This window comes from Octopus bimaculoides, chromosome 16 (assembly GCF_046866305.1).
Source record: "Octopus bimaculoides isolate indiv1 chromosome 16, ASM4686630v1, whole genome shotgun sequence".
Lineage (NCBI taxonomy): Eukaryota > Metazoa > Mollusca > Cephalopoda > Octopoda > Octopodidae > Octopus > Octopus bimaculoides.
Window position 1 is genome coordinate 26,791,956 of NC_142943.1, and position 27,544 is coordinate 26,819,499.

General features: G+C 38.4%; 1 protein-coding gene across 8 annotated transcripts in view; it reads left to right on the forward strand.

Moving 5' to 3' along the window:
• The window catches only part of LOC106871768 (uncharacterized), a 1,221,261-nt gene that overhangs the window by 337,484 nt on the left and 856,233 nt on the right, over positions 1 to 27,544 (forward strand). For all 8 annotated transcript variants that reach the window (XR_016244689.1, XR_016244690.1, XM_089364843.1 and 5 more), the window contains exons 23-24: positions 3,761 to 3,944; positions 6,608 to 6,747. Coding sequence is in view for 6 of the 8 variants with exons in the window: in XM_089364843.1 (XP_089220969.1) it covers positions 3,761 to 3,944; positions 6,608 to 6,747 (324 nt within the window). In the remaining 2 variants the exon portion in view is untranslated. The remainder of the gene's footprint in view (positions 1 to 3,760; positions 3,945 to 6,607; positions 6,748 to 27,544) is intronic.

Here is a 27,544-nt window from a genome sequence, read left to right on the forward strand (position 1 = left end):
AAAGGGCTGTGTTTACAAGTTGTGTTAAGATGTATCATTTATATAGAAATGCAACATTATGTAATATTCAAAACACATACGAAGAATTAATCCTGAGTGATCTTACCGCACTCTGTAGCTTAACTTTTCCAATATTTGCTATGTTGCCTTCATATGATCAGGAATTACACACGTCCCGAGTATCGTTCTGACCATAACGGTCACCATGATGTATGTATGTATGTATGTATGTACATGCAAGCACACACGCATGCATGTACTTATGTTTTGTATCTACCACTTCGACAGTAGTCTATTTTATTGTAATGATGTAATGAATATGTTGATCTAAACTGAATTCTAATTATTCTTAACTGTATACCTCATCAATATAAGAATTTGATTCTCTTGTTGCAGAATTATTGGAATAAATATTACAATATAGAATAGAATAACAGAGTATTATGTAGAAAATAATTGTCTCGAGAAATTATTAATTCTAAATTTTATATTCATGACTAAATTCACTAAATTCACTTGTGGCGAGGGACTTTGTGTGTTCCTTATGTCTGAGAGAGCATAACCGTCTGGAGCTTCGCTCCTGGTAGTGCTGTATTAGTCTGGCAAGTCTTCCGGGGAGGTTCCAGTTTAACGGCGGCCCACAGCGAATCGGCTCATTTCTAAGATCTCACTACCATCATCTGATTATTCTGTGGAGGACATGCATGTTCCCGACCAACGAGAAATCAACTTATACTACAGAATATGTATTGCTACATGGAATTTCCTGTCACTCCATCGTCCCAGGTCAGACACTCTACTGTCCCAAGAGCTATTCTGCTACAATATCACCTTGGCGGTCTCAGCGTGACACACTGGCCTGGCAATGATAATTTCAATGGAGGTGATCACTACATTATCTGGAGCGATCCTGAAAACCCAACGAACCTCTACAGCGTGGCACTTACCATTCCCAAGCATGTCCGCAAGTTACTCAGTGAATGGGACCCTGTGAGTGATAATTTGCTCTCCACTCTTTTCGACCGACCGACTCCAGACTCAACCTATTGGTACAACTTTTGCCAACCCAGTCACCAATGACAATGGTAATCGCCTCTGTTCCGATGCCGTTACAACAATCTTTATATTGCAGACACATGTTTCCCCGAAAACTTACCCATCACTGGAATTTGTACAGTCCGGACGGTTACACCCAGAAGTCGATTGACCATATCATCATCTTCCACCACTGGAGGTCATTTGTTACTAACTGCCGGGTCTACAGAGGTGCTCAACTCAGTAAAACTGACCATCTATTGCTGGTTACGACCCTGCCACCAAATATCAGCTACGCCCTAACTCATCCTGTCTCCGTGATCCCAATATCACCTCCAAATTTGTGTACTCTAACACCAATCACTTCAGTGTCCTGGTTGAGAATGTGACTGGTAACTGGGAGATCTTCAGATCAAGTGTTAACAAGTATGCATGTAACATCCTGGTAAGTTCAAGGCCTCTTCCTAAGCGGCACTGGATTTTACTGTGAGCGCATGAGATAATAAACTGCACTGGAAGGTTTGCCTTTGTTGTAACATGAAGGTGTATCACCGGCTCAAACGGATATGCAACAATGCCATCTCAGACGACCGGGTGAAGTTCTGGGTGGAAAAAAACTGAGCGCCTGCATGCAGCAGCAAAGAACAACAATCAGTCAGGTATTCAACTTGCACCACAGAGCCCGTGACGGTCCCCAGTTTAAGAGAGCCCCGGTGAGGGGTACCAATAGCAAAGGCATCACCACGGAGAAGGCTTGTCCCGAACTCTGGAAGGAGCATTTCAGCCTTCTTCTTCATCACCTGCCTGTCCCCATTGATCCCAGCCTAACCGTCACTGCAGTCACAGACGCAACCAACAACACTTGTAGACTCGATCCTGTCTCCCTCAAAGAAGTCATTGCAGCCCTAAAGACGCTCAATATCTCCAAAAGCCTTGGAATCTGCTCTATCACTGCGGAGATATTGAAGCTGGGCGGAGAAAACATGACACAGTGATACACTTGCATCATCAAACAATTATGAGTGTCAGAGCAGCTCCTAAATGACTGAACCCATTCTCCTCTTCTAGAAGTTAAAGGGCAACAAACTCGTCTGCAGTGACCACAGGGACATCCTCCTCCTCCCTATCCCGAGCAAGCTCTTCACCAACATATTTCTCAGTCGTGCTCTTCATGCCATTAGAAGTAGACGCAACCCACAACAAGCCGGGTTCATTCAGAATCGAACTATCACAGATCATAGTTTTGCCCTTCGTCTCATTATTGAAAGATTTCAGGAGTTTCTACATCGCCTTTATCGATCACCAGGCGGCTTTAAACACGCTCGATTATGCATTCTTGTGGAAAATTCTCGAGCTCGTCGGTGCCTCTCCCAAGATCACAACTCTGTTCCAGCAGCTCTGTAGCAGTGCCAAGAGCTGCATCTGGGCGAACAGCAAGGATTCTGACTGGTTTCGCATCAGCAATAAGGTCAGACGAGGCTGTGTGGTCACCCTTGAATACTTTAACTGTGTTACCGATTATCAAGGTCTGTGAGCGAGCCTTTGGTGTGACTTCTAGAACTACCACCTTATCAATCTTGTGTATGCAGATGATACCACCGTATTCAGTAAATTAATGGACCAGCTCAGGAGACGTACTCACCGTATTACGAGAAAAATCAGCCAAGCTTTGCTTTCAAATAGGTTTGGCGAAAACGAAGCTGTTGCATGTTTGAGGTGGCCTGGAACTTCCCCCTCTCCATACTGGCCCCAACGTCGTGGAATCTGTCAGCTCCCTCATCTACCTGGGTTCCACAGTAATCAACAGTGAAACCTCTTTGGAGCCACTGCTCTGTCTCTCAGAAGACGAAACTCTGCGTCTACAACGCATCGGCCCTTGGCATTCTCCTCTAGCGAGCAGAAACCTGGACCCTCTCGAAGACCCTGGCAAAGAAGGTCGGAGGCTTCAATAGCAAAACATTTGAGAACATCAGGTGGTACCATCATATTTCCAACGGATAATTGCGCGCGCGCATGCATCAGCCCCCCCCCCCACACACACACACACTTCTCACTTCACAGCTCTCTGTCGCATACACTGATACGGACATGTTCTCCATCTCCTGCTAGATCATCCTACATGGGCTTTACTCTCGTTCGATGCTGAAGCCAAGGACAAGGAGAGGCTTCATGGCAGGCCCTGCACCGTACGGCTGGACATCATTGGGGAATACCTCTAGAATCTTGATGTCACCGTGGAGAATGCTGAGGAGCTGGTATGGGACCACCAGCGATAGAGAGCACTAGTGGACCTGGTCGGTTCTCTGCATGGTGATGTCTCTGTAACCACTTACCTGGGAGGATCTCAACCACTTCAAGCAAGAGCTTGAAGCAACCAAGCATGACTAAACTTTACGTATGAGGGGAATATTCATATCTGTTACAATATTGAACATATATAACAAGATAATAAACGTATCATAATAAATGATTATTACAATAACATTTATATCTGATAATCCTTGAAATTGCTGCTCGAATTTTCCTGATTTCATCTGTGACTGGACAGACCCATATCATCTCAAATATTTGATGTCTAATACCATAATTCTCCAATATTATGAATACAAACAATAAATCATCACAATATAATTTATTCACAAAGCTGCCAGTGTTTGAATGTTTTTATTTCATTGATTCAACATTAAGTTACATTAATTAAATACATTTTTCTTCTCACATGTAGATTGATTACAGGAATCACCACACCCCTATGGAAATTATAATTCACTTGTTAATGCATCGATGGTGTATATCCTCATTGCCAAGTTTACTTATTTCTGTGATTGGAGGAAAAGAAGACTTCCAGTTGAATCAATTTACTAAAGAAGCTCTTGGACGTGGCTTGGTTAAAGCAACAAGAGACAAAGGTATAAAGTTTTATTTAATAACAATAACAACAACAGCAACAGCAACAACAACAACAACAACAACAATAATGTTTCATTAAACATCCTTAAACAAACCTTGTTCAGGATCCTTTTGAATGGGTCGAGATACTCGACCTCAAAAAAATTCCAACTGGACCCCAGGTGTTTATCTTGTTATGAGATCACCTTGTGGCGTACATATGGTTGTGATACATATTCCTAGTGTAACCTTTTTAGTTGGGTAGTCATGTTGGGTATACTGGGTTTCATATTTTTGTACCGCAATGTCACTTTGATGGCATGCACTGTTCTCTTACTCATTAATAATACTGATGGTGATGAGGATAATAATTTCTTTATTGATCACAAAGTGTTTGCATTACGAAAAACATTATGGACAGTACATTACAAAGCAAAGAATTTCTGCATGTGTATGACTGCGTTGTGAGAGTCTTATGTGTAAACAGGTTTAGCATAATGGGAAGAAAACGAAATAAATTTAACAACGTATAATCCTCAACAGTCAGGAGACGTTCAAGGGCTGCTCATGGAAACACATTATAAAAACCATGGGCATCCTGACTTTTGTGGCAGGGGCTTCTATTTCTTTCCTTATCTCCAATTAGAGGCGTATTCTCAGGGCAGACCCATTCACTGGCATCATTCACGCTACTCTCATCTACTTTTCAGTAGTCCAGAGTTGATCGTCCCTTTGACAGGCTTACTTAAGTATAAAGTCCCCCCTTGCACTCTTCCATCTCTCTTTGAATATTGCTTGAAAAACTTTTAAAAAGAGGAAAAGCATTATCTGTGCATTGTCTCTATATTCGATTTATCTTGCTTTTTATTTAGAACATGATATGCATGTAACGGAGTTTTTTTCGGCTTATTGTTGGATAATATTAATCAAAGGTTTTCGACTCCCTATATTACATATTGGATCCTACTGCATTTGTTTTCAGTGTGCAAGTTACTTCATAGAGGTATTTCCCCTCAGTCATATTGTTAATATTTATAATAAGCATCTGTACATTCCCTCCAATATTTCTAGATATATTTTAACAGTCTGCGATTTGTTTACTGGGTGGAATATGTTTTGCCAATGAAATCTCATATGATCAAATTTTTTTGTTGTTGATTTTTTGTTGCTTTTTAAAATGTATTATCCACTCCCATTTGCGTTGTCTTTATTAAACAAATGTTACAATTAGGTGATTATATTGGAATTATTTTTCATGCTTGTTTTTAGATTTTAGAAACCTTGACAAGAAATGATTAATTACATCGATAATTTAAGTAACAGAAAAGTTTTCAATTTCCTCAATTACATATGTGACAGTCTACCATTCTTGTCGGATGAATATTCTGCAGGTTTCATACAATGAAGGCTATGCCAGCATTAAAGAATATACACAGTCAAAAGGTGGTACAAAAAGACAGAAGGACCATGCTGATTTACCACACGAAGATTAATGAAAATAACGCAGGGATTATTGTCAAAGCCATCAGTTTTAGCTATGTTTCTTTAAGGAAAAAGTAATTTTAAAGATTGACAATATATCAATATATCTGAAAGAAATGAAGAAACTATCCAAATATATCCTGAAATATATTCATAATGTAAAGGGATGAAAATAAATATCGTGACGTCGCAACTCATTTCTACAGCCGGGTGAACTGGAGCAACGCGAAATAATGTGTCTTACTCAAGAAGAAAACATATATCCCGGTTTCGGAATCGAACCCACTACCTCATGATTGTGAGTCCGACACATGTCTCAGTGATTACAAAGAATACCCTCAGCGAAAAAGCAATGAACAATACCGATGTCTAAGACTCAAACAGCAATACTTGGTTATGCACTGAAAATAATAATAAGACTATTGAGTTGATGAGGAGGATGACAACAACAATATTGGTACCATTGCCATACCTGCTGCTATAGTTAATAAGCATCTAGAAACACTGACACAAGAAGTGTATAGATTCACTAAATTAATTGGTTTAAGATTATATCTTACCTTGTCTATGTGTATGGTAGAAGATATGATAATTGCTCCTTGTAAAGGTCAAGTGACCACGTAGAGATTATGTGAAGCATTGGGAAAAGGAAAGAGTAGCCTTCATCTGTTATTCCAGAATATTACTAGACTTGAGCCAATAAGTGAAACTATGTCACACTTTTTCTAAGACAACTCTTTCTCTAACGCACAACACATTTCCAGTTAGCAATATGGAATACATAAAATATGCTGGGAGTAGATGATGCGACTGGAAAAAGCTGGACTAAATGTATTGTAGCATTTATTCTTTTATTTCGTTTCGTAACAAATTCCAATTTTGCCAGCGTTGTATTTTATTCTATCTGTCTTAAGGATTGATTAAAACATTGATAACAGTAGATTTTGGATTGATTCAATACATCGTATTTTGCTTCCATAATGAGAAATGTATCAATAGTTAAATCGACCCCAGTTAACGACTGGTCATATTTCTGTAAGATTATATGGAAAAAGAGAAAATTCCAGCCTTTTGTGTGATCTCAAGTCACTATTTGAAGGAATATTATTAAATGCCATAAAGTATTTTCTGCAAAACTCTAGTATAATTTTAGAATAAGAAACCAATATTTGAATATGATTATTGATCACTTGTTTCGCAGATGTCTGGATCATAAGTGAAGATTTACATACTGGAGTTGAGAAATGTGTTGAAGAAGCTATAACTGACAAGACATCTAAGAGTAACTGTCATAGTATTGGTATTGTACCACAAAACTGTGTAAAAGACATGAAAACCAGAGTGAGTAACAAGATACATTTTTGTTAAATTCTTTTTCTATTCTTTAAAAAGATGTTCTAATCTTACCCTTTCTCCGTATTAACATTACGTATTGATTTATAATATTATGCTGTTGGTGCTTGAAATTTTGATATTAATTATTGAGGTAGAACATTAAAGTATCAGATTACAGCAAGGAATCAAGAAATGATCCATATAATTTATGATAAAATGCTAATTTTGTGATAAGCGAAGTAACATAGTCAAGGTTAGAGACTTTCATGTGCGTATTCTTTTCTGCTTTACTTGAATTGTAAAAGCAAAACTAGCTGCGTGAATAAGGTGTCTGACACCTGACGGATAGAAAATTAGTTCAATTAGTTCAATTCATTGTATCTGGGAAAAACCTTTTATTCTACTCGGCCTTAGTTTCCTTACCTATTATAAAGAAATAGCAGTATGTGTGTGTAATGACAAATGCATACATTTCCACAATTTTCAACCGATTTTCACCAAACTTTATACACATATTACTTATCTCCCAGGGATTGTCATGCACTATAACATTTTGCCCAAAGCTGCCGCATAAATGGACATAGTTCTTTCTATGTAGGGTCTTCCACACTTTACTAATCGTTTTATAAAAGTGAAAGGATTTTGTCTATTTATATCCTATGTCCACCAGCGACGGTGATTAAATTGACAAGGAACATTGAACGCATACATTCCATAATTCGCAACCGATTTTCACCCAACTATACACATGCATTACTTATGTCCCGAGGATGGTCATGCACTAAAATTTTTTCCGAAAGTTCCAGCGTAAATTAACATGTTTTTTTATATGTCGAGTTTTCCTTTAATCTTTTTATAAAGATGAAGGGATTTTGTCTTTTTATTTATTTCGACTGTCCACCAGCCACGGCGATTAAATTGACTAGGAACACTGTACGCGATGAATATCCAATACCAAACAAACTTAATCTCCATATTTAAACTTTGGCAATCTTACTTTTACCTATTCTGAGTTACTTTAAAGGTAATGTTCCCTTCTCTCTCTTCTACTTCTCGATGCCTTTGTTTACCTACCAGTGCGTTGTTTCATTTTAAGGATTCTTATTTACCCATCCATTATGATATTTCGAAAGTTGTCCATTGTTTCAAATACGTTTTAGCATTGTCAATCTAGCCTTCTTTAAAACAATCACATATGATTCATTCTAAAATATCAACCTTCAAATAAGAGTTTTGCTTCCACTAGCGAAAGCTATACGCTTCTTTCAGAAAGCTCCATACCAATTTAACTTTGTGCATCATTCACTGTTAGTTTATGCGCAGGCTATGGAGGAAGACAGAATAAAGGGGCTTTTCTTAGCTTATATCTCCGAAAAATAGCTCCTTTTGCTGTGGCAAAAAAAACTTGCAGAGAGGCAGCTTCAACGTCTTCCTTCAATTTCATTATACCATTTATGTCGCTCTTCTGACAAGATATTTCGCTTTCATGTAAAACAACTATATTTTGTAGTCATTATCCGTAATCTACTCCCAAAACACTTCAGTAGCTCTACTTTGCATCGCTTTCAAACTTATATGTTGTATGATCATTAAAATGCAACAGCCGCCACAATAATCAGCCTTCAATCTGATTTTCCGTTCCTAGAATAATCGGAAATATAGATTGCCGTGCTACCCATAAACCTTCTTGGTTGTTCAATTATTTGGTGAAAAAAAATACCACCAAAACAACATTTGCTAGTCTAGATATATATAAAACAAAGGACGTGTTAATGCATTTCTACAGTTTTCAACTGATTTTCATCAAATTTTACACACACATTCCTTGTGCCAAGGATAGGCATCACTGTAACATTTTGCCCAGAGCTCCTGCGTAAATCGAGAAACTGGGGTAAAAAGGGGTTTTACACAAGTTTTTCTCTAAAAACTGCAGCTTTCAACCGATTCTCCGCTTTTACTTCTGCAGGTTTCAATCGATTCTTTCTCTTTTCTCTCCCTCTCTCTCTCTCTGTTTATTTCTCCCTTCTTTCTCTTTTTCTCATTCTTTGTTTCTCTTGCTTAGATATATTCTCTCTCACCCTCTGTAATAGTTCCTCTCTTTTAGTCTATGTCTATTTTCTCTTTCTCTCTAACTCGCACTCACTAACAATCACCGAACTGGACAGCACTGCACAGTACCAAAGGTCCCATCTTCTCCATCGAGGATACGAACCCAATGTTGTAATAGCTAGGGATAACTTTTTAATGCCCTACCACAGAATATTATGAATCTGCGAGGTGTAGAATGGAAGTCTTCAAAAAACGTCTAGACAGTATTTTATATCTGTAATACCAGATGAACACATCGCGGCAGCAGGCACAAAGAAGAGCGACAACGTCCAGCTTGCTACTTCACCAGAAGCAGTACTGGAAAAATTCCCGGATACCGTAAAGTCGGTGCACCAGCATGGCCTCAGCGTCCGGTGAAACCCTTAAAAAATATGCATGCATATATGTATATATTTATATATATATATATATATATATATATATATATATATATACATATATATATATATATATGTATGTATATATATATATATATATATATATATATATATATATATATATATATATATATATATATATATATATATATATATGTGTGTGTGTGTGTGTGTGTGTGTGTGTGTATATATATGTGTGTGTGTGTGTGTGTATATATATATGTGTGTGTGTGTGTGCGTGTGTATATATATATGTGTGTGTGTGTGTGTATATATATATGTGTGTGTGTGTGTGTATGTATATATGTATGTATATATATGTATGTCTATGTGTATATATACACATATATACAGATATATATGTATATATTCAATTCGTCCTTAGTCGAAAGACACCTGTCTTGTTCTTCGTATTTGTGTAACATTCTCTATTTTTTACCGTCCTTATTTTCGTATACATTCGCTGCTTTCTTCTAAGGAATCTAATGCTCTTAGCTTAGTTTTTCCTTGGGGCTGGCCAGATTGGAGCAATCTCGAGTATAACCAGCCAAAATTGCAAAGATAATCTGGAACTCGGCTGAGGAAAGAAAGTCTTGTTTTCTTTGTATCGTCTATCTGAATGTTTTGTTGCCCCTTTTTTGTTTCAACAACCTGTCTGGATGTTTGTGTTCTTGTCCCATTTTGTATTTATATGTATATATATATATATATATATATATATATATATATATATATATATATATATATATATATATATATATATTTATATATATGTATATATAGGTATATATATATATATATATATATATATATATATATATGTATATATGCATATGTTTGTATTTATATATATGTACGTATATATATATATATATATATGTATTTATACATATATATGTACATATAAATATCTACATATATGTACATATATGTATGTACGTATATATATATATTTATTTATTTATTTATGTATGGGTTTCAGCCAAGTGGCTGTGGTCATGCTGGAGCACCACCGTGACTTTCCGTCTTTATGCTGTGCTCTCTTCACGTTCCTTGCATGGCTCTTCTCCTCCACCTGATATAGTCCAATCAAGAGTTTTGATGGTACATCTGGTGTATAAGAGAATTTGACATCGCTGCCCTAAACTGTGTCTCATTTCGAGCCATTGGTTCGTCTGGTATCGTGGAGAGGAAAGCGTCGAGTTTTGTCTTGAAGACCTGTATATCCATTTCTTGCAGGTCCCTCAAATGTTTTAGCAGGGCATTAAAGAGCTGAGGTCCCCTGAAACCGAGGCTGTTGCAGTACCTTGTTCTTATGTGAGATGCAGTGGACGGTACCTTTGGTACCATGCAGTGGCGACCTGTGTGGGCATTGTTGTAGTACTTGATGCCAAAGTTTGGCACCAGTCCTTCCAGTATTTTCTATATGTATATTATTACATATCTCTACCGTCTGCGCTCCAGGGAGTAGAGACCTAGTGCCTTCAGTCGCTCCCTGTAGTTCATTTGTTGGACTGTGGCGATCTTTTTTGTATAGTGACGCTGAATTGCCTCGAGTTCTGCTGTCCGCTTAACACTGTGTGGTGATCACAACTGAAACCAATAATCTAGGCGGCTCAGAACAAATGTCTTCTATAGAGTCAACATGATTTTTTTTTTTGATCCCTTGTTCGGAATGTCCTCAGTATCCACCCTGCCAGTTGTCTGCACTTTGCTGTCAACTTGACAATGTGCATGTGAAATTATGCATCACTACACATGTTGATGCCCAGGTCTCTTACTGTTTGTGGTTCTGGGATTGCAGTACCTCCAAGTCCTGTGTATGCCAGTTGGGAGGCACTTGTGGCCTTGTAGCGCTGTACTTGAAATTTTTTTGCATTGAACTGCATATTATTTCGCTCTACCCACTTGTATATTGCATTTAGGTCATTCTGCAGGCTTATAATATCATCAGGATTCTTTATTGCCTGAGATAGTTTTGTGTCATTAGCGTATCTAGTGACAGTGGCTCTCCGAGTGACCATGGGCATGTCCAGAAGGGCCACTATGAACAGTAGTGGCCCCAGTACAGTTCCTTGCGGAACACCGCTCAATATTTGCGTTTCCCTAGATAGTTCTCCATTGGTTGCAACTATCTGACTTCTACCATTCAGGAAGTCATGCAGCCATTCTCCTAATTTACCAGATATGCCAAGGTTTCGCAGCTTGTGACATATCAAGCCATGATCAACTTTGTCAAAGGCTTTTGCAAAGTCGAGATAAATCACATCAACATTTGAATGGTCAAGTTTCTGCTTCAGGACCCAGTCATAATGCTGCAAGAGCTGCGTGAGGCAGCTTCTACCTGGACGGAAACCATGCTGGGTCTCATTCAGCAAGTCATTTTCTTCTAGGAACGCAATCAATCTCCTTCTGACAATTCGTTCCATGACTTTGCTAATATGTGAAGTCAGAGAGATGGGCCTGTAGTTCCCAGGCTCTGCTCTGCTCCCACCTTTATGGATAGGACATATGGTGCCTTCCTTCAACTTTTTGGGAAGTTTCCCACTTGCAAGGAAACTCTGGAAGAGTATCCGGAGTGGTCCCGCTAATTCTTGTTTACACGACTTTAAGAGGACAGCTGGGAAACCATCGGGGCCAGTTGCCGAATTTGAGCTCATTTTGTTTATGGCAGCTATTACATCTTCCTCTTCAATGTCAATGTAGGTAATGGATGCAGTCTTTTTCTGCTGAGTGAAATCAGCTGGGTTCTTTATCTGCATGTGACTCAAAGGAGAAATGAAGACACTCTTGAATTGTGCACTGAGAACTTCACTTATCCATGTGGGGTCCGCAGTCAGTGAGCCATATGTATATATTCATGGGTGGACGAGTGGTTGTGTGGTAAGTAGCTTGCTTACTTCCGATTTTCTCACTGCGCATGTACGTCAGACTGGCTACTTGCTATGAACGAAAATAAACATGGGTTTCGGCCCTGTCTAAAGAAGGAAAACCTGAAGAATTCGCCGAGGTAAGTCGTTTTTGTTGCTCAGCTGGGCAGCAATTTATTGCTTCTATTTATTTTTTAGTAAATTGTTGTCCAGCGGTGTGGCATCTTCGCTTTCCTTGGCGAGTTTTTCGTGTGTTCGTTGTACGAACAAATTTTGTATTTGCTGTTTGTGGGAGGCGGGTTCGCTTGCCCACAGTAGCGAAAATTTTTGTTTTGACTTTGAGCCAAAAAAAAAAGCAGCTTTGAGTGAAGAAAACTTTTTGTGTCTCACTGTGCGAGAATTGTTGTTTTTGTGGGCGTATCTCGCCTCCGAAAAACTTGTGAAAATTTTGCTGCTGTGGCCCTGGATTACCTTTATTGGAATACCTTTACCGGAATACTTTTATTTTGGAGTATCTTTATTGGAATACCTTTATTGGAATACCTATAAATATTGCTGGTGGCCGGAATTGTGTTGCCTTGACTTAAACTGTCTTCCTTCTTTCCTTTTCTCTGCTCTGTCTTCTGTTCTTTTGTATTTAGTTTGTTTTTTGTGAACTTTTTTGTTGAACTTCTTTGTGAACTATTTTCTGAACTTTTTTGTTGAACATTTGAACCTTTTTTTTGCAAGCATGGCAAAAAAAGGCAACACTGTCTTGGAGTGGGAACTGTGCACACCCAAGCAGTGGTTGAAAGAAATGGAAGAAAGAACAGTGACGCTCCGGACCTACTCAAAGGTGTTGGATAGCGTCACTGTCTTTCCTCAAACTATTATTGTAAAGGAACTTACGAATGTTAATGCCAACTTTAAATATATTTCAAGGGGAGTCAAATATGCAACCGTGTGGTTGCTTTTTGACTCCCCGAGTGAAGCGCGCAAATTTGCGAGTGGGCCCATTGAGGGCAAAGAAATTTTGTTTCTGCCCACATATTGTGGACAAAAAGTAACGAGGGCTTGGGTCTGCGGGTGGCCGCCTGGAATAAAGCCCGAGTGGATAGAGGATTCTTTCCGCCGGGGTCTGGGCGGCACCGGAACCAACCTCCTCAATGTAAAAATTTTGCCAGCAATTGACTGGGAGGGGTCAAAAGCGGTGTTGACGCTTTGGTCCCAGTCGACTGCGAGTTTGGTGTTTCCAGACTTTTTAAGGACGGCTCAGGCAAGGTATCCAGTGATTTTGGAGGGATGCCTTCCTAAATGTCACAAGTGCCTTGAATCCGGCCATTTGAAAAAGAACTGTCCCAAGGGCTGAGGTAAGGCCCCGGAGCAGAGGAAAAAAGAGAATGAGTCCTCCGCTCCACCATTGGAGGGGGAGAGGGAGGAAGTCGTGGAGGCGGTGGCCTCCACGAATAGAAAGAGGAAGGCGAGCAACGGTGGTTGCTCACCAGGAGAAATAGAGATTGCGGGAAAGGAGGACACCTCGGGTGTGCCGAAAGATGCCTCGACCCTGCAACCGGTAAAAAGAAAAAAAAAAAAAAAGAGAAACGGGAGACGGTCGGCGGACGTGCCACCGACCGAACCCGTTGCCCTTCCGTTGGGAAGTGTGCCACCGGATCGGGAGGCTCTGTCAGTGGGATTTGTGCCATCGACAGAGCAGGTTGCGGCCCCTTCCGATGATGAGGAAACGGAGTATATCTTCTGTTACCTTAAGGGAGGGCCCGTTGAAAAGTGTCTGGATGATCTATTTGACCGTGAGCGTTACGACTGGGAATGTATAGACCATCCACGTTGGCCTCCACAGGTGGCTGCGGAGGTCTTAAATCATAGTTAAGTCATGGAGGTTGAAAAGACCTGTCAAAAAGAGGATTTTATTTACTTTCGTTCGGGCGTGCCACTGCGAGATCTCCTGATGGCGACGGGACAATTGCTTGGAGGCCCGGATGAGGAAGATTAGATCTTTAAAAGAACTTTTATTGAACTGCCATTGAATTTTTGACTTTTATTGGATTTGTATTGAACAATGTTTTCGAGGGGTTATCGATCGGTGGGCGTCGGTGCCTCTCTCATTTTTATTCACCTTTTGTTATCATCCTCATCTACTTAATGTCCGTGCCCAGCCCGCAGTTACTTTACGTTTGTCTGTCCTTGTTTGTCCCCTCTTTGTAAGGCCTTAATGGCCAATCTAATGAAATAAAGTAGCTTGCTCACCTACCACATGGTGCAGTCCCACTGCATGGCACCTTGGGCAACTGTCTTCTGCTATCGGGCCGACCAAAGTCTTGTGAGTGGATTTGGTAGACGGAAACTGAAAGACGCCCGTCATATATATATATATATATATATATATATATATATATATATATATTAATAAATTATAGGGTAGCAAAAAAATTTTAGAAATTTTATTTACCACCAGTGGTCCAGCGAGAGTAAAAAAACAGTCAATAGACTATGTATTATTCATTTAAAATGCAGAGATGCCTATAATAGGACATCTACTCGCTAGAAATAGCAGCAAAAGACTACATACCACAAAAATTTGGGATAATTTCGAAAGGAAATGAAAAATAAAAACTTTTACCAATCTATATTCTGTACCATGGTTTCAAGTCAATTTTAGTAAGATAAAGATTATATCTTACAAGGTCGGACTATCGTCAGCAGAAATGACCAGACAACATATGAAGCACGAGCCAACACGCAGCATGGCTCGTGTTCCTATGTCTAATTTTTCAAAATTTATTTATAGAGTGTTAGGTGTGATTTACAGATATTGAATATTGAGAAAAATGGCCGCCAGAATTTTGGAAAAAATCTTTTTATTTCTTGATTATTATTAACGCTTTCGTTCATTTCTTGAACTTGTCAAATAGAAAATTCTACTTGACAAGTCCGAGAAATGAACGAAAGCGTTAATAATAATGAAAAAATAAAATGATTTTTTTTCCAAAATTCTGGCGGTCTTTTTTCTCAATACATACATACATACATACATACATACATACATATATATATATATATATATATATATATATATATATATATATATAAGTTAAAAAAAACACAAAAAACAATAACAAAAAAACAACAAAGTGAGGACGTGATACGGATAGTGTTATTGGACGCTCGGGAAAGGAAAGAGAGTGAGTATGACGTTTCGGGCGGAGCCCTTCGTCGGAAAGACGGAAAGTTCGGAGAATGGAAAAAACGGAGGAAGAGGAAAATGGCACTGATGCCCACGAGGTTACATTGTGAAAGGACCGGAAGAGGAGGTGGTGGGGGAAAAGTTCTTTCTAAGACAGGAGAGTGAAAAAGAGAGGTGAATATCTGTGCGTGTGCGTGTGTGCATGTGTGTATATGTGTATGTGTGTACGTGTATGTGTGTGTTTGTGTATGTGAGAGGTGTGTGTATGTGTATGTGTGTGTTTATGTGTGTGTGCATGCGTATGTGTGTGAGAGCGTAAGGATGTGTGCCAGGTATGTGTGTCATTTTGTGTGTGCACTCCTGTGTGTGTGTGTGCAAGTGTATACGGCTGTGTATGTACGTGTATGTAGGCGTGCACGTATATATGGGTGTGTGTGTGTGTCTGTGTGTGTATAGGGTTGTGTAAGGTGTGCGTCTCTACCACTGTGCGTGTGTGTTTGTGTATATATGTGCGTTTGTCTATATGTGTATGTGAGGGCGCGCATGTATGTTTGTCATGTGTGTGGGCGGTATATATGTAAGGTGTGTGGGAGGTGTGTGTGTTAGATGTATGGGAGGTATGTGAGGTATGTGTGAATGGGTGTATGTATGAAATTTGTCTTGAATATGGTGATCTGTCCGGATTGTGTAATTTTCATCATCCTGATCGTCGTCGTCACCATCATCCTCCTCAACATCCTCATCATCATCGTTTAGCGTTCGTTTTAAACGATGATAATGATGATGATGATGAAAATCATAAAATTCAGACAGATCACAATATTCGAGACAAAGTTCATTTGACAGAGGAATTGTGAATTTTTTGTATATACAAATCTTCAAGGAAACTAATCAAATCTACTATGGTTTGCAAATAGAGCCATTATCACTCCAGCAAATAAAGCAATAGACAGGTCAATAAATTCATGTTCAACAAGTTCCCTAGTGATAAAAGAGTCCCCAAAGCTCTTATACTGTAGATAATGAACTGCAATATCCACTCGACAAACGTACGCCATCAGTCTTCCCAACACACATTCCTAAACTGAAGAAATACATTTACATCCTGCTTCTAAGAAATATGGATCCTCTAAACGGACATTGCAATGGTACGCACTATGTGACTGAAGTTGAAGTGACTTTGGGGTCCAATGCTGCTTATCTCAAGGATAACTCACATATCTCAAGAGCTTGAGTTCCCTTTCTTCTTTACTCGGAAGCAATTTCCTGTCAAACCAGCTTTTGCCCTTACATGCAACAAAGCACAAGGGCAGACATTTGAAAAGATAGGTGCATATCTACCAACACTATTCTTCGTACATGGTCAGACGTATGCTGCATTATCAAGAGCGTCAAGAAAAGAAAATATAAAAATATTTACCCAGATAACTGAAAAAGATCTCTTTGCTGACAATTGTATCTACAAAGAAATTCTACAGCAATGTGAAACATTCATTACTCTCTTTTAATTGAAATGTATTTAAGTTTCTTTTTAATTACTAGGAAAGGGAGACGAGAAAAACTTAAGAAGTTTATAAGTGAATATAATATAACAACAATATAGCAAAGCTCAACTCTTCATATTGGTAACAGTAATTCATTAAATCCCACCAGAGCATCTATTTTCAAATTCACTCAAGTGAAGATTGATGAACATTTTCTTTGACAGTCTCAACACTTTTCAAGTTTTCATTATCATTAAATGTATCATGGGTTATTTTACTGATCACCGAATAAACGATAACAATCTTTGTTTAATTCATGTGCATATTGTTAACTTACTCTATAGTTAATTTATCATAGCTATATGTATATATGAATCAATATGCGCAACACATATTTCAGCAGAAAACGGCCTGGAGGGTGCATTTTCTGCTAGTAATAATAAAGAAAATACAGAAAGAGACTATTACAACATAAAGAAAAGTTAGTTGGAAATTTGGATTAAAACACCTCAAAAGCAAACGGCAAGATTCTCAGAAGGTTAATATAAATCACCAGCTGTATCCATGGATATTCCCTGGTTATTTTAAACTAAAGATTGCTGAGAGGTTAAAGAAATCTGTAAAATACATGATTTCTCTTCATTTCAGTTTTTTCTAAAACACTTGTTTCTTGGATGGTGTAAAGTTCTCTTAGGAAATACTGAATAGTCTTTGAAACAATAATATTCTTCCTTATAGAATCGTCACCTTTTCTTCTTTAGGAGTTATTTTCTACTATTTTTGTCTTCATGTAAGAAAGTGAAAACTTCATTGAAAAACTACACGATATTGTTCTTGGAAGAATACTGGTTTACCGTTCTTCACTTTCCCCTGGTGACTGCGCTTATGGATTGTCCGGAAAGTTCATACCGATTTTTAAGGGAAATTAAAAGACAAAACAAAATTTTGCCATTAAATATTTATTCAACTAAACATGAACCATTTTGTTTCACAACTTTTCTCCATTTTTCTTTCACCTTTAAGATTCCGTCTTCCCAGAATTTCGGCGGTTTCTTGGCAAAGAAGTCATTAAGATGGGTTTTTTTATGTCCCACCACCACCAAAGAATTAAGATTATTGAGATTATTTTGCAAAGACTTGAATAAATAGAAATCCGAAGGAGCAATGTCTGGTGAATATAGCTGGGGGGGGGGGGGGTAACACATCACAGCTAAGCTGTAACAATTTTTGACGGGTCACCAAGAAACGTGAGGTCTGGCATTATCCTGAAGGAAAACAACACATTTCCTGTTCGCCAGTTCTGGACAGTTTTCTTTAAATCGTCCAGTGGCGAGCAGTGCGTCTTAGTATTAATTGAATGTTACTTGGCAGAAGTTTATAGTACAGGATTCCTTTCCAATCCCATCAGATGCAGAGCATGACTTTCTTAGGATGAAGACCTGCTTTTGAGAGGGCAAAAGGTGGCTCGTGTCACTCACCTTAGGTTCTTTTTCACTGAACATTGTTGTAAATTATCCATTTCTCATCACCTGTTACAATTTAATTCAAAATGGTGTATTATTACTGTGTTTATACAGAAAATCAAAGCTAGAAATGTGATCCAAAAGAGTTTTTTTCATTTAGATCATGTGGTGCCCAAACATCTGAGCGATTTGAGTACCCAAGTACCCCTAAGTACTGATGGATGGTGGATTTTGATAAATTTAGTGTTTCTGCTAATTCCTGTGTTGTGTAATGCAGGTGATTCTCCATCAATGTCTTGATTTGGTCATCATCTGATATAAGGTGTCTGACTGAGCGTTTTTCATCAATAAAGCTACAATCACCAACTCTAAACTTAGCGAACCGCGTCCGTACAGTTCTGTCAGCTAAAGCACATTCATCGTGCACAGTACATATCTTTTTTGTTGTTTGTGAGGCATTTTTGCCTTTGCGGTGTGGAAAAGCATCAAAATGCACCTTATAACATTCCATTTTATAGGGATGCAAAATTGACACGAATTAAGTCATTTTAAACTTTATTTCTCAAGAGATATCTTGAAGTATGCGCTAACCGGAAATGCATATTTATTATGTGTTTCGTTAAATTTGACATGTTCTAATGTGTTGGAACATGAAGGATTAAAAATCGGCAGGAACTCGCTGGACAACCCACTATAAAAAGTATTTTTAAATTGTTGAAAGATTTAAAGTTTAATATAATTGTAGTAGTTATGGAATGGAATCAAAGATAATCTGTAATATCATTGTGCTATGGTACAACTGCGCTCCGAAACACCGTCACAAATCTTAATATATTTTTCCTTTTAGAGAATAGATCATATGACTAGAATTGAAACTACAGTGTGAATGAACGAAGCACCGTAATTGTCATACTGTAGTATGGATTCTAAATCGGTATTTGTATGTACGTACGTACGTACGCACGCATGTACGCATGTATGTATGTATGTATGTATGTATGTATGTATGTATGTATGTATGTATGTATGGTGCAGGCGTGGCTGTGTGGTAAGAAGCATGCTTCTTACTGGCATGTTGTTTGCAAGGTAGAACTGGCATGTTGTTTGGCATGTTGTTTGGCAAAGTAGAAAGTACTTTATAACCAGGCGGTGTGGTTGCTGTTTGACTCCCCTGAAGAGGCTGCTATTGTGGCCAGTCAGCACCTGCAGCGGGGAGGAAATTTTGTTCCTCCCATCTTATTGCGGGAAGAAGATTGTAAAGGCCTGGGTATGTGGTCTTCCCCCAGGCACCGAGGCCGGATGGAGTGCTGATGCCATCCGGTAGGTCTTGGGGGACAGTGGGCCCAGGCTTTTAAATGTTAATTTGACTGCTGCGGTGAACTGGGAGGGGGTTAAAGCAAATTTAATCCTATGGACCCCGGTAGCCGCAGCAGAGAGGAAATTCCCTGACTTCTTGAAGATGGCCGGGTCCAGGTACTCGCTGATGCTTGAGGGACGCTCCCCCCCCCGCCAAGTGTCACCTATGCCTCGAATCTCTCCATATTAAAAACAACTGCCTCGGGGCCAAGGTGAGGCCCAGGAGCAGGGGAGAAAAAGTGTGCCCTCCACCCCGCCCCATTGGCGGGGGAGATGGAGGAAGTCGTGGAGGCGGCAGCCTCCACGAAAAGAAAAAGAAAGGGGAACAACAACGGTTGCTCACCAGATGAAATGCAGGTTTCGGGAGAGGAGGAGGACCCCTCGGGTGTGCCGAGGGAGGCCCCAATCCCCGAAACCTGTAAAAAAAAGAAAATGAAAAAAAGAAATGGGAGACGGTCGGTGGACATTACTGTGCTGCCGACCGAACCCATGAACCCTCCGGTGGGACTTGTGCCACCAGAGAGGGAGACTCTGTCAGCGGGAATTTTGCCGCTGACAGAGCAGCGTGAGGCCCCTCCTCTCTCTCTCGAGGAGTTTGTCCTCTTGTACCTCGAGGGAGGGACGATAGAAAATTTTTTGGACAGGGAGTGCGGCCAGGAAAGATCTTTCTCGGCTTGCACGACCTATTCAACATGGCCTCTGCAGGTGGCTGTGGAGGTCGTAACTATTAGCATTCTGTCAAGGATTATAGCCACCTTTGACATGGAGGATTTTATCTGCCTCACCACGGACTCCGACTTGTCCATGCGGACTTGTCTGCAGGCAGCAAGTCGTTTGCTTAAGGGTTGTGGCGGGGCGGATTAGTTATGACTAACTTTTTTAATGAATTTGATCTTTATTGCATAACTGATTTTGTAAATGATTTGTATTGAAACAATGTTTTCGAGGGGCTGCCAGCCTGTGGGCGCTGGCGCCCCTCTCATTTTTCATCTGTGTCATCCTATATTTTCATTAATGTCTTTGCCTAGCCCTAGCTTCTGCTACTCAATGCACAGCCTTCATGGCTAATCAAATGAAATGAAATAAAGAAGCTTGCTTATTAGCTACATTGTTCAGGTTTCAGTTCCGCTGTATGGCACCTTGGGCAAATGTCTTCTACTATAGCGTTGGGCTAACCAAATCACTGTGAGTGGATTTAATAGACGGAAAAGGTTCCCGTCGTATATATATGTACATATATATCTATCTATGTGTGTGTCTTTGGGTCTGTCTTTCTCCCCACCACTGTTTGACAACCGGCGTTGGTTGTTTACCTCTATGTAATTGTTAGAATAATAACTAGGGTCTCAAAAAAGTCCTGGGGTCGAATTTTTCGACTAAAACGCGTCGAGGCAGAGCTCCAGCATGACCGCAGTGAAATGCTTGAAACAAGTAAAAGAATAAAAGAATATGTGTATGTGTATGTGCGTGCGTGTGTGCGTTCGTGCACACGGTGTGTGTGTGTGTGTGTGTGTGTGTGTGTGTTCGCGTGCGTGCGTGTGTGTATCTTTATCCTGTTATTTTTTCAGTTTTTGAACCGTGAACATATTGGGGCACGGCCTTGAAAGTTGTAGTTGAAGAAATCTTCCCTAATACTAATTTTTAAGCCAAGCACATCTTCTATTAGTCTCTTTTTGTCAAACTACTAAGTTGTTGGGATGTGATCTATGAAAGTATGGATGAATGGAAAGAAGAATATTCATGTATGAAGGATGTATCACAAAGGAAATTGTTCTGGGCAGGAAGAGCAGTATGTTATAAAAAGAAGAATCTCAGTTAGGGAGATGATGGATGGTGGTGTTAGTTGCTGGTTGTTGTTGGTTTGGTTGTTGAATCTTTTAGAGACCTGGAGTTGGCAGTAAGGGACTTCCCTGGTTCCATGTCTTCTGTTTCTCATGTCTCTCAAGTGGCCTGTCTCTCCAAGCAGGTTGTACCGTGGCCTTCTACCCTCAATAGTATTGTATAACACTTCTCATGGAAGGCGAATGAGGTCTAGGATCTTGTGATTTGCTTCTGGTTTAATGTGGCGGAGACCCTCCACACTGATTCCTGACCTGGAAGGTCAGGAATCCCTTCCAGAACGATGAACGCTAAAATCTACCACAGGGTTACCTTTACTGGTATTCCTTCAATCTTTATGCGCACCATCTTCCTTCTTAAATAGAATGGATGGAGCACATATATTTCACTCCGACAGGAAATCACAGAATATTTGGCGGCCAGGGCTTTGGAATCAAAGAACATCGAAATGACTACAAACTGATTTTCTCGTGACACATGCAGGATGTCGGGCATTATTTCTTTCAGTGCCCTTTCCACGTCCGCCAGGCTCTCCACCTCTGGTCCCTTCGTGTTTATGGAGATGCATTTGTACATCATTGTCTTTTCTTTGTCTCTGCCAAAATCTCTGGAGGATAGCAATTACCGGTTTCGCTCTCCAGCCTTTACTAATTTACCTGCCTCAGCTAGGCACGTCTTTCTGAAGCAGATCCATACTAAAATCTGTTTTACTTTTCGCCATGTTGCAGCGAATGCATCGTTTTTGATATAGCTGTCGTATATTATGGTTATGCATTGTAGTGGTGGTGGTCGTGGTCGTGGGGGAGTCGGTTGTGGTCGTATTCTTAGTGATGATACTGCTATGTGCTATTTTGTATTGACATGTTCCCTTGAATTGCGGGGAATTCAAGTTCGTAGTTTGTAATATTACTGAATTTACTACTGACGCCATTAGTTGAAGTCACGGAAATTTCATGCACTGGAATCTGGACCTGCCTTGTGCTCGACTCCACTTCTATTTGTAGGTAGTAGGTGGAAGGTACTACGACGTCTTGCACCTCTCTATCAGAAACACCTCTCACCTCTTCTATGTCCTTCAACAAGGCTGGCTTCACCTACATTTTTTCGCTTTTTTTTTGCATGATAGACCTAGAACCAAGGAGTTTTGATAGCACAATTCTGGCAAAGGTATGATTATGAATTGATACAATATGTTGACCGTTTGCTAGAAAAATAAGGTTAAAAAGCAGCAAAGTCGGGTGTATATTTAATCATCATTATCAGTGTTCTCAGCAATGCTTTTCTCATCATCAGAGGAGCCACTACAACTTATATCCTCATCTGAATCATCTCCATTTTCATCGTTGACATCTTTCATAGACTTGATGTGTTCCCATAGTCTTCTCTGATACTTATTTGCTTTATCGATCAATCGTTGAACAGTATTTGCTTTCAGGTCATTAAAAGCACCTTTCAAGCGTTAAACTACATCTTTGAATGCCGTGTCGTTTGTCTACTGCCCACCAGCTTCTCCTTTTACAGCATCCGAGATAGTTGCAACTGATTGCAAATCCGAGTAATGAAGTGGTGAAAATATAATTTCATGCCCTTCATCTTGAGCCATTCTTGCAATAACAGGAGTCACATTATACGGATGCATTTTATCCTATAACATAGGCTTCGTGTCGTTGCCATGAAAACTACGTCCATATTTTGCTCACGCTTCTTGCAATGCTCCTTTCTGGTCGCACATTTTCGGCGTATTTTCGGATGTTTTTTTTTTACAGTAATTGGCATTGTTCATCACGATAAGTGCATTGGATGCATTTCTCCCTTTCAAAGACTGTAATAACTGTCTCAACCATTTTACGATGTATTCGTGATCAAACACGCCATGGTAATCCTTCGTTTGCTTCTTTCCCCTTTCAAAGATATCAATCGTATCCATCAGTAATCCGGCTTGTTGTTCATCCGATAGTTAATTTTCCGAAATACTACGATCAGCATTTATAATTACATCAATGAAATAATATCATCGTCTTTTGTGGTATGCAATAGTTGTAAGGTCTTGCTCATCATTTGGGTTGTACTACGAATATCCCTGCCAACAATAGTTCTTGTGGATGTAGCTTTCATCAACATAAACAATTCACTGACTTTTCTCTTCATTTACTTTCATTATTCACTTGATATGCTGGTCACGCATGAGCAAAATGTCTTACTTCAGGTGGTAGCTTTTAAACCCTCTTTGAAAATCCCTTACAGAGAGAAAACAAAATTATCTGGATATGAACTTCGCGGCGAGCTCCCTCGCTTTCTGGGTTGTTTAGGGCCCGAGAAATGATTGGTCGGTGGAAAAATACAAAAGTAACTTATTTGCGGTCGCGGAATGTAAATTAATTTTTGAATCAATTATTTTGAGATTACAGCCCCCCAAATGCCACTAACAACGGAAAACAACAAGCTATGTTAAGGTGGTGCTTTGGATAAATATTTTGTAACAAAATAAGCAATTAACAAATTTTGGAAACAAAATTTATAATAATAATAATAATGATGATGATGATGATGATGGTGATGGTGATGGTGATGGTGATGGTGATGATGATGATGATTATTATTATTATTATTATTATTATTATTATTATTATTATCATTATTATTATTATCATTATTATTATTATCATTATTATACCAAGCTAACGTTCTTCAAAACGGTTCTGACCCAAATGCAGATTCTGCGATACACATGAAACAATGCGCAATCTCGTCTCAGGATATCCTGTGCTGAGACCAAACGGACCAAGCGAATACAAAAATTGGTACAATAGAGTAGCATAGCATTTACATTGGAAAATATGTGAACACTACAAAATCAGCACTCCTGTTTGCTGGTATGAACATCATCCCAAGCCAGTCATTGAAGGTTAAAAATTCACTATATTCTGGGATTCCCCAGTCAACACTCACGGAACGATCCATGTTAATTGAATAGACATAATTATTAAAGACTGGGAACAATAAACTTGTAGACTAATAGATGTAAGTGTTCCCACCGTTAAAAATGAAGTAAATATAAGGACCTGCAAATTGAAATATAAAAGATGTGGCATCTTAAAGCGAGAACTGCTGCTGTTATTGTAGGTACCCTAGGTATGATAAGAAAGGGATATGTGAAACATCTAGATAATATCCCAGGAGAACCATGTCTCAGAGAAATCCAGAAGATTGTGCTGACAAGTACTGAACAAATCATTAGAAAAACCCTATCAATTTAAATGTAGCTATTACATGTTGTATTGCATGAAGATATTTCACTACCGCCCCTACCACATACCCTTACTCTTTTACTTTCTTTTACTCTTTTACTCTTTTACTTGTTTCAATCATTTGACTGCGGCCATGCTGGAGCACTACCTTTAGTCGAGCAAATCGACCCCAGGAATTTGTAAGCTTGTACTTATTCTATCGGTCTCTTTTCACCGAACCGCTAAGTTACGGGGATGTAAACACACCAGTATCGGTTGTCAAGCGATGTTGGAAGAGACAAACACACACACACACAGACATGTATATATATATATATATATATATATATATATATATATATATATATATACACATATATATACATATATATATATATACATACATACATACATATACATATACATATATACGACGGGCTTCTTTCAGTTTCCGTCTGCCAAATCCACTCGCAAGGCATTAGTCGACTCGAGGCTATAGTAGAAGACACTTGCCCAAGGTGACACGCAGTGGAACTGAACCCGGAACCATGTGGTTGGTAAGCAAGCTACTTACCACACAACCACTCCTGCGCATCACACTGCAACATCTCTTATCCTTCACTCAAAGTAGGATGTTGGGTGTCTCTCGGTGAGTGATTGTGACAAACATGCAAATTAAAAGTAAATAATAATAATAATAATAATAATAATAATAATAATAATAATAATAATAATAATAATAATAATATATTTTTAAAAAGGATTGACGTAACTCTTCACGAAGGTAAATAGTCAAGACGAAGAGTGCGATTTTAGATGTTTTATTTTTTGAACAATATTTCGACAGAACGTCTGTCTTTCTCAAGTTCAAACCAAAAGGTGATTGAAAATTCAAAATTTCAGAAACCAAACGTAAACTATGAACGTGAGTAACCAGCGTCCATACGTTGATAGAATGACATCATCAGCTTTTGTCAGTTTTTTAATAAGCAGAAAGAAAGAAAGAAAAAGGAAGACGACAGGGAGAGTAATCTACTGGGAGTTATGTAGAAAGCTAGGATTCGAACGTACTGATAAATGGTATGAAGCTGAACCTTGTAATGTACTAGAAAGTAACAAATAGAGAATATTGTGTGGCTTTAAAATTCAAAAGAAGAGAGTAATAGAAGCAAGGCTTGATTTTGTAGTAGCAGATGAAGTCAATTATCTGCCACTTTCTATCACCTTTATTTTTTTTATTGCCTTTCTTCTCATCCATTTTCTCCTCTCTCCCATACACACTCACTCACAAAACCCATTTATGATATATCCGCCATTTTCTTTTATTTTATTATTTTTGTTATTCTTACTTTTATTTATATTTATATTTTATTCTTATACTTTCACCCTTTTACCACTATCTTATTTTATATTCCTTTCTCCTATTTCTCTTTCTCACTTTCTCCTCTCTCATACACCCACTCAGAAAGCCCATTCATGTCCATCGTATTTTATCGCACTATATATACATTTACAATATAAGTACATCATTCAGAATATTGCCAAAATTCTGTCTGGATTTACAGAGGATTTTCACAAAAACCTGAACCGTCCTGGAAGTACCGACCAACATCAATATCCTCGGCCTATGTTCTTCTAAATACTTTTACTCTTTATTCTATTTTACTCCTTTATTCTTCTATTTTATTCTTTATAAACTGTGGATTTTATTCCATGTAAACTGTAAATTTTCCCCGTCTAAAACATTCATAACTTGTCACTGATGATGGAATACCCAGTGCATGAACATGCTAACCTACCACTCGGGTTATTCCAGAAACAGTTGTAAGACTTGAAATTTACCTTACCCTAATTAAATTATTTAAATGACTTGAAAGACGAGTTCTACTTTGATTTTGATTTTTATTCTAATACAACATATGCCCGCTATAACAGAACCCTAACACGGTTCGCTAGATCCAGCTTTAGCTGTGATCCTGGAACCTAACGGTCGACCAGATATAGCACTTACCCCGCGTCCCTATTCGTTTAGATCACAAATGAACTAAACCCCTCATATATATATATATGAGGAATAAAATCCAAAATTACAGGTAAAAACTCAATTAAAATCAATTTATTAAAAATTAAAATTAAATTAAGTTTCACAGTATAAAATATATATAAATATATAGTTTTAAGGAAAAGAACCAAGGTTTATGAATTCATCGATGAAAATCCACTGTCACATATAGAAAAAAATTATAATTAAAAGTACAATAAATAAGTATAATATGATACAAAGTAAATATCATAAGATCAAGATAATAAAATGACTACACGTGTTTCATAACCAATTTTTCAAATAGGAAGAAATTTAAATCGATTAAAATCGATTAAAAGTATCGAAAATCAATTCTATTCAAAAATATAGCTAATCTTCAGGTCAAAATACAACAATAATAATAGATGAATGTATATATCAACCAACAATAAATAACAAACGAATGTATATAAAATAATTATAATATAAAGATAGAAAAATGTTATTAAAATATCAAAATAATAACCATGCCATAATCAATCCTACATCCATTATAAAATGATCTAACAAGTATATTATATATAAAAACAAACTAAACAATTTTTTTTCGTTTAAAATACAATTTGAACGAAGTTTGAGGTTAAAATAATAAAGATATTATTAGCACATATTTAAACGATGCAATATTTAAGCTAGGCTATTTATGACTAAAAACATTTATTTATAAGACGTTTAACATAAAAAGATTAGGTATTTATCGCATAAAACAGTATTAATCGAAAATATTTCAACCTTAATCAAATCGAAGTCTTACATTAGGCTAAAATGGTACTCTAATTTCAAAATAATTTAGTGTTAAATGAGGTATCAATTA